Source organism: Crinia signifera, chromosome 6 (genome assembly GCF_055691185.1).
Source record: "Crinia signifera chromosome 6, ASM5569118v1, whole genome shotgun sequence".
Classification (NCBI taxonomy): Eukaryota; Metazoa; Chordata; class Amphibia; order Anura; family Myobatrachidae; genus Crinia; species Crinia signifera.
In genome coordinates, this window is record NC_139222.1 from 246817748 (window position 1) to 246830748 (window position 13001).

General features: G+C 43.1%; 1 protein-coding gene across 1 annotated transcript in view; it reads right to left on the reverse strand.

Annotated features, from left to right (window-relative positions):
* Positions 1 to 13001, reverse strand: part of ARL3 (ARF like GTPase 3) — a 52271-nt gene that overhangs the window by 22761 nt on the left and 16509 nt on the right. The window contains exon 5 of the mRNA XM_083149242.1: positions 10443 to 10628. Within this exon, the coding sequence (XP_083005368.1) occupies positions 10443 to 10628 (186 nt within the window). The remainder of the gene's footprint in view (positions 1 to 10442; positions 10629 to 13001) is intronic.

Below are 13001 nucleotides of genomic sequence, written 5' to 3' on the forward strand. Positions count from 1 at the left end.
TTTCTGGCTATCTTATTGATGGCATTACTTGCTGTAGTGTATGTGTTTACCCATACCATGGTTGGGTCAGCACTAGAGCTCTCCTTGGGAGGTGGTATCTTGGGTTGTGCTAATGCTCGTTTCATTGCTGAGTGAAGAGCTTTGCTGTGATATCCTCTTTGGAGGAATTTCAAGCGCATACGTTTTAATTGGGTCTGCTCATCTTGTGGGTCGCTGCAGATCCTGTGTACCCTCAGGAACTGCGAGTAAGGCAGTCTTTTTATAAGGGCAGGGGGGTGAAAGCTGGAAGCTGACAGAAGGGTGTTACAGTCTGTCGGTTTAGTAAAGAGGGATGTCTGTAGTTTGTTTCCATTTTTGGAAACTGCTACATCTAGAAAGTGTAGGCTCTGCTCTTGTATGTCAAATGTGAATTTGATGTTAGCATCACCTCTATTGGCATCCTGCATCATTTCTTTAAACTCCTCTTTTGTGCCTAACCAGACAATGAATACATCATCGATGTACCTTGTATAGAAATGTATCATGTGTGCAAATTTATGCTGAAAAAACAATTTTTGCTCAACAATAAACATAAACGTATTAGCATAAGCAGGTGCGACGCAGCTGCCCATCGCACACCCAAGTACTTGTTTATAATAGACATCATCAAAAACAAAGTAATTCCTGTCTAACGAAAGTTCAAGTAATTCAAGGAAGAAAGGAATAGGTGGTCCAGAATAAGAGTCATTGTTAGTGAGTAAGTGCTGGGTAGCTAAGACACCACGTTCTAAGGGGATATTAGTATATAAACTAATAACATCTGCTGTACATAGTAAAGCGTCTGTAGGTAGCTCACCCAAGTCTTGTAGTTTTTGGAGGAATGTGTTTGTATCCTTGAGGTACGTTGCTTCTTGTTGGACCGCTGGCTGAAGAAAAAAGTCCAGGTATTTAGCTACTTTGTAGTACACAGAGTCTCTAGCTGAAACTATCGGCCGGCCAGGTGGATTGATGCGATCTTTGTGCAATTTCGGTATTGTGTAGAACAGCGGTATTTTTGGATTGTCCTGTTTAAGGGCTTCTGCAGTTTTTTCGCTCCTTTGCTGAGGTACTCAGCAAAGGATTAAACTTTGTCCCCACCAATAAACATCGCCCGTTTGACTCCTTGGTTGACACCAACAGGTTTGGAAGGCAACTCAGACTCAGAGAGTATTTCTCCTCGCGGACCCCTTCGCCAGCCGAGATGGACACTTGTCCAATCAAGAAAAAAAGCACATTCGACCCTGTGTCCAACAACCATGCCATAAAAAGCTTTACCAATGTGATGTCTGACCAGATTAGAACATTTCGAGAAGATCCAAGTGCACATTTGCACAATCTCAGCAAATCAGAACATAAAGCTCTACAAGACTTGTCAGGGTATACAGACATAACGATCCGTCCGGCAGATAAGGGCGGGGCATTGGTTGTGCAAAACATAACTGACTACAGGCAAGAATGTATGAGGCAACTACAAGATGAAACTGTATACATAACTTTACCAAAGGACCCTACTGAAGTCTACAACACAGAACTAAACCAAGTGCTACAAAATGCGACATTACTACACTGGATCAGCGAAAAAACTGCAGAAGCCCTTAAACAGGACAATCCAAAAATACCGCTGTTCTACACAATACCGAAATTGCACAAAGATCGCATCAATCCACCTGGCCGGCCGATAGTTTCAGCTAGAGACTCTGTGTACTACAAAGTAGCTAAATACCTGGACTTTTTTCTTCAGCCAGCGGTCCAACAAGAAGCAACGTACCTCAAGGATACAAACACATTCCTCCAAAAACTACAAGACTTGGGTGAGCTACCTACAGACGCTTTACTATGTACAGCAGATGTTATTAGTTTATATACTAATATCCCCTTAGAACGTGGTGTCTTAGCTACCCAGCACTTACTCACTAACAATGACTCTTATTCTGGACCACCTATTCCTTTCTTCCTTGAATTACTTGAACTTTCGTTAGACAGGAATTACTTTGTTTTTGATGATGTCTATTATAAACAAGTACTTGGGTGTGCGATGGGCAGCTGCGTCGCACCTGCTTATGCTAATACGTTTATGTTTATTGTTGAGCAAAAATTGTTTTTTCAGCATAAATTTGCACACATGATACATTTCTATACAAGGTACATCGATGATGTATTCATTGTCTGGTTAGGCACAAAAGAGGAGTTTAAAGAAATGATGCAGGATGCCAATAGAGGTGATGCTAACATCAAATTCACATTTGACATACAAGAGCAGAGCCTACACTTTCTAGATGTAGCAGTTTCCAAAAATGGAAACAAACTACAGACATCCCTCTTTACTAAACCGACAGACTGTAACACCCTTCTGTCAGCTTCCAGCTTTCACCCCCCTGCCCTTATAAAAAGACTGCCTTACTCGCAGTTCCTGAGGGTACACAGGATCTGCAGCGACCCACAAGATGAGCAGACCCAATTAAAACGTATGCGCTTGAAATTCCTCCAAAGAGGATATCACAGCAAAGCTCTTCACTCAGCAATGAAACGAGCATTAGCACAACCCAAGATACCACCTCCCAAGGAGAGCTCTAGTGCTGACCCAACCATGGTATGGGTAAACACATACACTACAGCAAGTAATGCCATCAATAAGATAGCCAGAAATCATTGGCCATCAATTCAAAGTGACCCTGCACTTTCCACCTTAAAAAACTCACGCCTACTATCCTGCTACAAAAGAGGCAGAAACATAAAAGACATGATAGTCCATTCTGACATCTCCAAATTTACACCAACAAAGGACCCACATTTCTTATCAAAAAAACCAGGAGTCTACAAATGTACAGGTTGTACCACCTGCACATACCTGGAAACGGGGGACCATTTTATGCATCCCCATACTGGTAGAAAGATTCGAATCAAACATGTCCTGGGTTGTAATAGTCAATACGTAGTCTATTACATCCGATGCCCGTGTGATAAATACTACATCGGCAAAACTTCTTGTACTTTCAAAGAAAGAATGGCACAACACCGCAGTGCCATCAAATGGGCTATCAATGGTAAGGCTATTGATCAACCAGTAGCAAAGCATTTCAAAACACACAAGCATAGTCTGGCGCAATTGAGGTATAAAATGATAGATCATGTTAAAGTAAATACAAGAGGGGGGGACAGAAACAAAGCCCTCCTGCAGTTAGAAACTAAATGGATCTCTCAGCTTAATACCGTCCAGCCGTACGGACTTAATGAATACCTTTCATTTAGCAGTTTTTATTGATTGATTGTTTCCCATACCTGTTAAAACAATGAGCAGTAATTAACTCATTGAGAGTTTTTTCTAAAACGGTACAGCGCACGTAAGATACTAATGTATTTCAAAGCGCAATCCTAATGTTTGTTTATTGAAACAATGTTATCATGTTGACCTATTTCGTTCTAGGTGCTGTTCTCTCCTACAAATTGTATCTTTTACAGCTTCTCTTCACATGTACTATATTATTTGTATGCTACTATGTACCCACTCTGTAATTTTGGTCATAGCAACGGACGGGTCCAACGCTGATGACGTCACAGATGCACTGGGGGCGGGTGTGTTCACGTTTTTTTCACTGTTTGAATGTACCTATAAATATGAGCACTGTTCTTGTTTTAATTCATTCCTGATGACGGTCTGGCAACAGACCGAAACGTAGAATGTAATCTTAAAATAAAGCAACATCTTTATTTCACTAAGACCTGGAGTGCCGCTTCTTTCATCCTTCATCTATATATATATATATATATATATATATATATATATATATATATATATATATATATATATATATATATATATATATATATATATAGCTTGGTAGACGGCGGCACTCACTGGCGTAATAATAAATCAAACAGGAAACCTGGCTTGTGATCAAGGTGCATTAGTCTAATGCACCTTGATAAAAAGCCCATGGAGGCTTGAAACGTTGTTATAACGTCTGTGAGTGCCGCAGTCTACCAAGCTATATATCACACCTGCCGGTCCGGTTGGGTGCATCTGAGCGGGCACCCGACTGACACTGCACTAGCATCTTCTTGGAGTGCTGCACCTATGCAAATATATCGTTATTGCTGCATCTTTGCTGTGAATTATTATCACTATTGAAGACCGTGGAGTGCCGCTCCCCCCCCCCCCGCGCTTGTCGGAGTACCAGATATATTGTAGCTGTTTAAGCTATTTTGGAGGTGGCACCAGGGCATCTACCTGTCAGTGATGTGGAGTGCCTGATCATCCCTGCACTAATATATATATATATATATATATATATATATATATATATTTAAATTGACTGTGCTAATGGTATCGAGCAGCTCTCATAGATTCTAGGGGGTGAAAAGATTAGTAAAATAATGTTTACACTCCTTTTGGAGGATATAGGGTGGGAGAGGAAGAGAAATTTTTGCTGACCCTACTTTCCCTAACCTTACAGACGCAGCGGTATTCTTCAGCGCAATGCTGTCCGCTGGATGGAATCTTCTGTAATGGCTTCGGTGACGTCAGCGGTTGGCGTATCGGTACTTTGGGTAGCTTCAAGATAGCTTCTCCTCTCCTTAAGTCTCCAACGAGTTTCATGCCACGATGGGCACTTTCTCAAGGATGCTATATATATATATATATATATAATTATTCACAGTATTGTCAGGTCTTGATGTATTGTGCTAAGTATTTTGATATAAGCATGGTCTCTTTTAGTGTTGTATGGTATTGATTTTAGAGACTGGCAGCTTATATATAGATTTTCTTATTATATTTTCCCTCACATATTTTCTTAGTGCCAAGGAGCTTTTATTTCTACTTCTGTAACAGCTTCTTCCAACTGCCCACAGGGGCCAATAAGAGGTGTGCAGCCATGGCTGGAATTCAGCGCACACTGAAGCGTCTATCATATCATGGCTACTGTACTTTACAGAGGACAGTTATAAAAATGACATGCTGTAAGGGAGGTGTGATTAAAATGCATCCGTGCTGTATGTAGCTCTCACTAGAACCCTTCATCAATATGGTAAACCTATCTGAAGCGCAGAGACAGACTGTGTGTGAAAAGGGAAGGGGGTGGGGGTGGAAGAGGAGCGGATGAGTGAGAACGGCTCAGACAGCTGTAATAGGGAGAGGCAGCCACAGCTTTAGGCTCAGAGACAGCCAGTTGTTTGCCAGATTGATATGGACATGTAAATTACATATTATATAGACATGCACGAAAGTTTGTATGAAGACTGAGGGATGGGGGATGAGAGGGAGATCTTAAATAGAAAAGGGACATGGCTAAGGCTGGGAAGGGTCACAGCTGTGGAGGAAGGCAGTGACATGCAGGTCTCTAGAAACTATGGCAGAAAGGAAAGGTCACAACATTAGGAAGGCTAGAGAGAAAGAGAACAATTATTAGGCTGATGGCGAGATGGATAAAATAAGGGACTGTACAGAAAGTCATGTACTGTACCGTCAAGGTTATTGTCCATAGTAATATATTATATAGAATAACACAAGTCGGTGTCATATGGACTATAAAATGCAAATCTATTAAATTAAAGTGGAATCATACAAATGTGTAAGTGGCTCTGATTGGAGCAAATGGACATAAATAATTTGCAGTGGATCATTAAAAAAAAAAAAAAAAACTATAAGAAATAGTCAAGTATTTTATAAATGTATTTTTTTAAGCTTTCCATAGCTATGAAAATGGGAAACCTCATGGCGTGTCTGATTAACCCCTTGAGTGGTATGCCCGGAAATTTCTCTGGCTCAGCTGCGCTGCCGCAGCGGGCTGTCCCAGAAAATTTTCGGGCATACCACTTTACATTAGGTGCGCGCCAGTGGTGCCTCCAGTGGAGCACCACTGGCGCACTACCTTTAGGGGTTCCCCCCCCCCTCCTGTCGCCTCCACCCCCTCCGCTCCAGCGATCGTACCTGGAGCTCTCCTGCCGCCAGCCGCCATTCACTGTGACGTAGGCGGCAGGCTCGGGGATGGTAGGCGCGGCTCGGGGGGACTTGGGAGAGTTCAGGCACCCGACTCCTCCTGAGCCGCCGCAAAACATCCCCGAGCCTGCCACCTGTGTGGTGACTGACAGGCGGCAGCAAGGGAGCTCCAGCATACTAACGCTGGAGCAGAGGTGAGGGGGGGGGGGAGCGGAGGAGCGGTGGCTTCCTAGATTCTGTGGTGGGTTTTGCTGGGGCAGGACAAACCTGCCCTAGTAGGTTTGTCCTGCCCCAGCAAAACCCACCACTTAAGGGGTTAAACTGTTTTGACAAGGATGCGAATGATTAATATCACATATTGTGGTGGAGTGCATTTGAATCAGATAATGTAATACACTGTCCCTCCTACCCCACCTGCACGCACACGTCCACATCCCCCAATACTCCTGCACTTCTAGATGTTCAGTGTTCTCAGCTGTTTAACATTTTAGCATATTTTGTACTAAAACTATGAAACAGGGCTACAGTTATAGATTATTATCCAGATAACCTAGCTACTTAGTAGCTGACTTTCATGGTTTCCAATAGAACAGGGATGGGGAACCTTTGGCCCTCCAGCTGTTGTTGAACTACACATCCCAGCATGCCCTGCTGCAGTTTTGCTATTTGGACATGCTAAGACTGTTGCAGGGCATGCTGGGATGTGTAGTTCAACAACAGCTGGAGGGCCAAAAGTTCGCCATCCCTGAAAATAGAATATCGCCACAGAGTAGATTTGGAACATCAAGGTCAACTGTGGAACTTCAAAATGTGACAGATGGTAACACACCTGTGCACTTGCTGCGTGTTCTGGAAAACATGAACTGTTAGGAGTCCTGGGGACACAGTTTCAGAACCAATGCACTAGGACCAGCAACAAGCTGCAGCTCCTGTTCCTCTCACACTGTTGCTTAATATCCCAGAGCCATGTATAGTAGCATTACTATTTTTTTACTTAACGATATTATTTTTTTTAACACTTCGCAATCAAGGATCATTCATCACATTAACCTTATCTCCAAATGGCACACTTCTTAATTACTGCACAGCTAATGAACTCTGAGTGTACAGCACATGGAGCCTGGGCCCACTAGAACATGAGAAAGCACCTGATTGGATGGAGATGGAGACATCCCACTGCTGGCCCCATTGATAACCCAATACAGACCTGGAAATAACAAATGCGCATATACCTGGGTTCAATAGGATTTCCTGACATTCAAAATACAGATGGTCAAAAATACCAATAAGCATTGGCAGACAGTCAAAATACTGACATGTTTAAAATGCTGACATTCATTATGCAGACAGTGAAAACGGTGACATGGTCAAAATGCCAACAATTACAATGTCGACATGTTAAAAAAGTCGATATGGCAGTTTTTTATTTGCTGTCTATGTCGACATGGACATAAGTGTACCGCTTGCTGTGTTCACCATGCTTCGGGCACGGTGCCTCGCTGCGCTACTCACATTATTGTAATCTGATTATGCCACATTGGATCGTTAAGTCAGTTTCAAAGAAAAATCATCATGAAAAACTCACGTCGACTTGGGCATGTTGACATTTAAACTTTCAGCATTTCTACCATGTCGGCATTTTGAACATTTCGGTATTTTGACTGTCTGCCAATGGTTGACAGTAAATTGACTGCATCCCATATATGTAGAGTAGAGCGTCATCGGTCTATTGGTAGAACATAAATACAGTATATTTATGCTCCTCTCTGATTAATCCAATTGCAACAAATGATAGTGGTAATTATGCATATTTTTTAAAAATTTAAAGAGATTAAAGGAATAACAAACAAAACTGCGTATACGGTATTCTTCTCATTTCCAATATTAAAGTCCTTCTTTGTGGATGTATTTTCTGGCCTACCCCAAGCGGACATCAAAATTAATTGTTGCAAATACATTTAATTATGGTAATTTACAATACTGTCTTGACCACTTGTGTGTGTAGTTTACAAGGTATTTAGCGGAGGACTTTTATTTACATACCCTATTAGAAGGGACGTTCATTTCTCCCTCTACATTTCCTGGACAAATGTATTTGGAGACTGGTCCATTACACCAACAGGGACTGTAATGACCTTGCATTCAAATGCATATACCTTAACAGCTAGAACAGCTTCCACTCTTCTTGGAAGGCTTTCCACAAGATTGTGGAGTGTTCTGTGGGAATTTGTGCCCATTTATTCTGTACAGCAGTAATGTCAAACTCATGCTCCATCAGCTGTTGTGGAGCTACACGTCCCAGTATGCCCTGCCACAGTTTTAGCAATCCATTATATAAAATCTGTGGCAGGGCATGCTGGGACGTGTAGCTCCACAACAGCATGAGTTTGACACCACTGCTGTAGAGCATGTATGAGGTCGGGCACTGATGTTGGATGAGAAGGCCTGGCTCACAATCTCCTTTGTAGTTCATCAAAAAAGGTGCTCGATTGGGGGCCAGTCAAGTTCTTCACACCAAACCAGGACTTCATAGTCCTTGCATTATGCACTGTGGCACAGTCATGGTGGAATAAAAAACTGTTGCCACAGTTGGAAGCATAGCATTGTTTAAAATGTTTTGGTATGCTGATGCATTAAGACTGCCCTTCACTGGAGATAAGGGGCCTAGCCCAAACCATGAAATACAGCCCCATACCATGAACCCTCCTTCAGTTGTCATTACACAGTCAGGCAGGTAACATTCTCCCAGCATCTGCAAACCCAGATTCACCCTTCTGACAACCAAACAGAGAAGCCTGGTTTGTCACTCCACCACAGTCCAGTGTTGGTGTGACTTACAGCACACCATCCGACGCTTGCCAATGGACGTGGTGATATGAGCCTTGCATACAGCTGCTCGGCCATGGAAACCCATTCCATTAAGCTCCTGTCGCACAGTATTTGTGCTAATAATACCATATTACAGTTGAAAGTGGAATAACGAGCAGGAGAGGTAACTTCTCGAACTCTTATTGCAAAGATGGCATCCTTTCGAAGTACCACGCTTGAAGTCACTGAACTTTTCAGAACGTCCCATTTTGTATTACAAATTGAGACTGTATGGCTAGTGCTTGATTATATACACCTGGCAACGGGTCTGAAACTTGAATTCAATAAAAAAAAAAAACTAAAAAAAACAGGTGCGGTCAAATACATTTCTCCATATAGTGCCGGGCTTGCCAAACTGGTCCTCAAGATCAACTAACAGTCCACGTTTCCCAAACCCCCTAGCTGGTGCACAGCTGTAGTCCTTACTGTCACATTATCAAAGTAAACCTGCTGCATTCATTCCTACTATAGATCCATAGATTGCCTGGAAAACATGAACTGTTGGTAGATCTTGAGGACAGGTTTGACCACCCTGGATATAATGTATTTCTCTTTGATTACAGACATTTCAGTTGGAGACAGTGGATTGTTACTTACTCAGTATTACCCCTCCTACAAGCACCTGAATGGTATTACTAAACTAATTGAGCACCTGCCATTATCTATATGTATGTTGTTAGAGGCAGAAAGGAGCCTGCATTAGGAGGAGATGCAGGTCCTGATATGCCACATGGAGTAGTATTATGGGGTTGGTCCAAGGTAGGTAGCTCTTCGTTTTGATATATTAAGTAAGGAGCCATTATCATGTGGCTCCTTGCTTGTTAAACCATGGATTGTTACTTACTCAGTATTACCCCTCCTTTCCATGCACCTGAAAGGTATTACTAAACTAATTGAGTACCTGCCACTATCTAGATCAGGCATGTCCAACGTTGGCCCTCCAGATGTTGTGAAACTACACATCCCAGCATGCTTTGCAAAAGTTTTAGCATTCTCTAATAGCAAAAGTGTCGCAAAGCATGCTGGGATGTGTAGTTTCAAAACATCTGGAGGGCCAACGTTGGACATGCCTGATCTAGATGGATCTAGTTATACATACAGCCGATAACTATCTAAACAAATGTCTAGTAAGAAAGTAAGGTAAGTTAGAGAGAGAGTGGGGCAGGTGGTAATCAAAATGGTTAGGCTACAAGTGTTTAACCACCCGGTGCCTACAAAGCTGGCCTCTGTAAAGCTGCCCAGTGGCACATCAGGCAGAGAAAGGGCATTGACAGCTGCTTCTCAGAGGCAGCAGACACCATGGACTCAGCCCACCCCTGGGGAGGGAGGGAAATGGTACCAAGTAGCCACAATCTCCGCTTTCTTAATGCTTGTTGTACCACTGCACGGTTCTACATCCCTGTTCCCTGGACGAGCAACAGTGGTCTGTGTAACTGCTGTTTTTATAACAGATTCACTGTTGCTCATTGAATGCAATGTACAAGAACTCACCCTTATATTAATTCATTTTGGGAGATAGAATGAAACCAATCTGTACAATTTGATGGGCACCAGCTGAACTGACCACTAACATACAGAACATCCTCCATACAAGTTAATATGGCTCTATGTTGCTTACTTGCACTCCCTCTCCTGTGATGGCTGAACAGGACTGGATCTGCCAGACTCTGTCTCGGATTGTGTGCAAATTTAGGCCCTCAGCAATTTCCGAGGCCGGTGCAGCTGTCAGCAAGTCCTGTTTATTAGCGAAGATCAGCACAGGGACTCCACTCAGTTTCTCCTCATCCAAAAGCTCAGCCAACTCCTAAAATGCAAAAAACAAACAAAAACTTTTCATTGGTCCTAAGAGGTTGATGACCAATATAAGTTGGTTTGAACATCAACTGGGTGATGATGCACGGGAGGACCATATTTAGCAAAAACGTTCTACAGGGTGATTTAAAAGTCGCAGTACACCCTTTTGTTTCAATAACTGTGCAGAAAACGTGAAAACTGACTTACATTCAAAATGGCGCCCATGTTCGGTACATACCCTAAAAGAAAGCCCATCTTACATACCTTACTAGTGTACTCAACTGTTCACATTTAATGCAGTTTTTTTTTTTTTTTTAAAGGGTGTACTGCAACTTTTGAATAACCCTGTATTCTGTTTACCCAATAATCCAATTAACACAACACATACAATTATAGAACTACAACTTGTACTCATCATGCTGCACTAAAGGTGAGCATACAGTCACTGGGCACCAAGCACCCTCTCTCCCTCCCAGTGACTCTGTGATCCCGGTTTGTCATTGTCACTTAACAAGCGTTCATCCCAATGTGAGATACCCCTGCAGCTATCCCATAACCTCCCATTGGACATTTTCTGAGGATAACATTTCCCTTGGCTGCTTCCAAGTGCACACACTCAGAGATCACTGGTACAACTGTGTGTTTGGGAACAGATGAATCTCAAAGGACATATGGATTCCCCATACGTCCAATTTCACCCCCCCCCCCCCAGATAATTACCTATGGGAAGCAATGAAAAGCGCCGTTTACAAAAACAATCCTGATACTGTCCTCAATTTTAATGACGCAATCATAACATGCTTCTTTAGAACTGTCCCATCTCACATTCCTTAGCCTGGTGAACCATGTTCTAGAGCTGGGGTAGCCAACCCTAGTCCTCGAGAGCTACCAACAGTGCATGTTTTGCAGGTCTCCTCAAAGAATCACAAGTGAGCTAATTAGCTCCAGCTGTGGATCTTTTAAAATGTGTCAGTGATTAATGAGTGCAGCAGCTAGGTTGTCTGGAAAATGTGAACTGTTGGTAGCTCACGAGGGCTAGGGTTGGCTACCACTGTTCTAGAACATTGCAGAGTGGTTCACCAGGCTAAGGAATGTTACATTACGAATTCAACCCAAATGGCGCAAGCAGATATAGACAAACGTCTATTGCAGACGGAGATGTGGTGGATTCACCATTTAGGCACCCTTGTCCCCAGGGGCCTGAACGGTGATTTTGAGTTAAAACCCTTCCTTACCTAAAAACATTTTTTTTTTCAATTGGTGGTGTTGGTGTTACCCTGATTATTAATGTTTTTTTCTGTATATGGACTGGCGGGTGAGCTTGTTCAACCGCCGTGACCCTGTCCCGTTCTTGGTCAGCTCGACCGAGAACATGCAGGCGTGATTCAATGTCCCGCCTGCCGGGGAGAGAGAAGGGGGCGTGGCTGCGAGTTGCGGCTGGGAAGAGGCGAGCTGCAGCCGGCAGCTCGCCACTGACCGGCCGTTCTTGGCAGAACAAGCCCGACAGCTAGTGAAGTCAGGCTCGTTCTGACGAGAAACCCTACTCAATGCTGTCGGGAAGACAGCACTGAATAGGGCCCGGGGAGATGGTCGCCGGCGATTGAATACCCCCCTAAATCTCTTCTAAGAAGGGATGGAAAGGCTATGGATGCGCTATATGGCCACTTCCACTTGCTGGAACGCAAACAATGACATTTCCGGTAAATGGAACGCACGGCCATATTGGAAAGTGCAGAAATGGGGAAATCGGAATCTGGACACCGGTTAGCGACGTTTTTAATCAGCTGTAAATACGTGGCTCTTAAGGTGTATATACCCAGTACTTTGGATATACACTCTTCTGACGAAGGAAATACCCGAAACGCGTTCCGCCTTTCTGGACCTGTGGAACCCTGCAGACGATGTGCTGGCTGGGATCACTAACTATAGTTCCTGTCCGGACTACGGGACTTTGGTTGGGGACCCCGAGACCCTGCCGTTTGCCTGGGACCATTTGTCTTGTGCCTTTATTACGTCACTTTATTGTAAGTGCACTGTGCTTATTAAAATCATTTTTAATAAAATGACCTGCACCATGTCCGTTTCTATTCTCTCCCCTTGTTTTTTGTAATAGGGGAGAAACTGCACTCCAGGTACAAATTTTCCCTGAAATTGCGGACCATTGAACAACTTACCAAATCTGAGTATATGGTTATATCCGTGTGATATTTTATTATCACGTGTTACAAGGTGTCATATCTTGCTCTTATTTACCTTCGAGTGCTATCCTTTCATTTACGCTTTTTCTTTGTTCTATTCTGTTTGAATATTGTGCGGTGTCCATACTCTGTGTAATTTGGGGATTAGCTGCATAAAGGTTTAATTGCGCCCATCTTTGCCAACC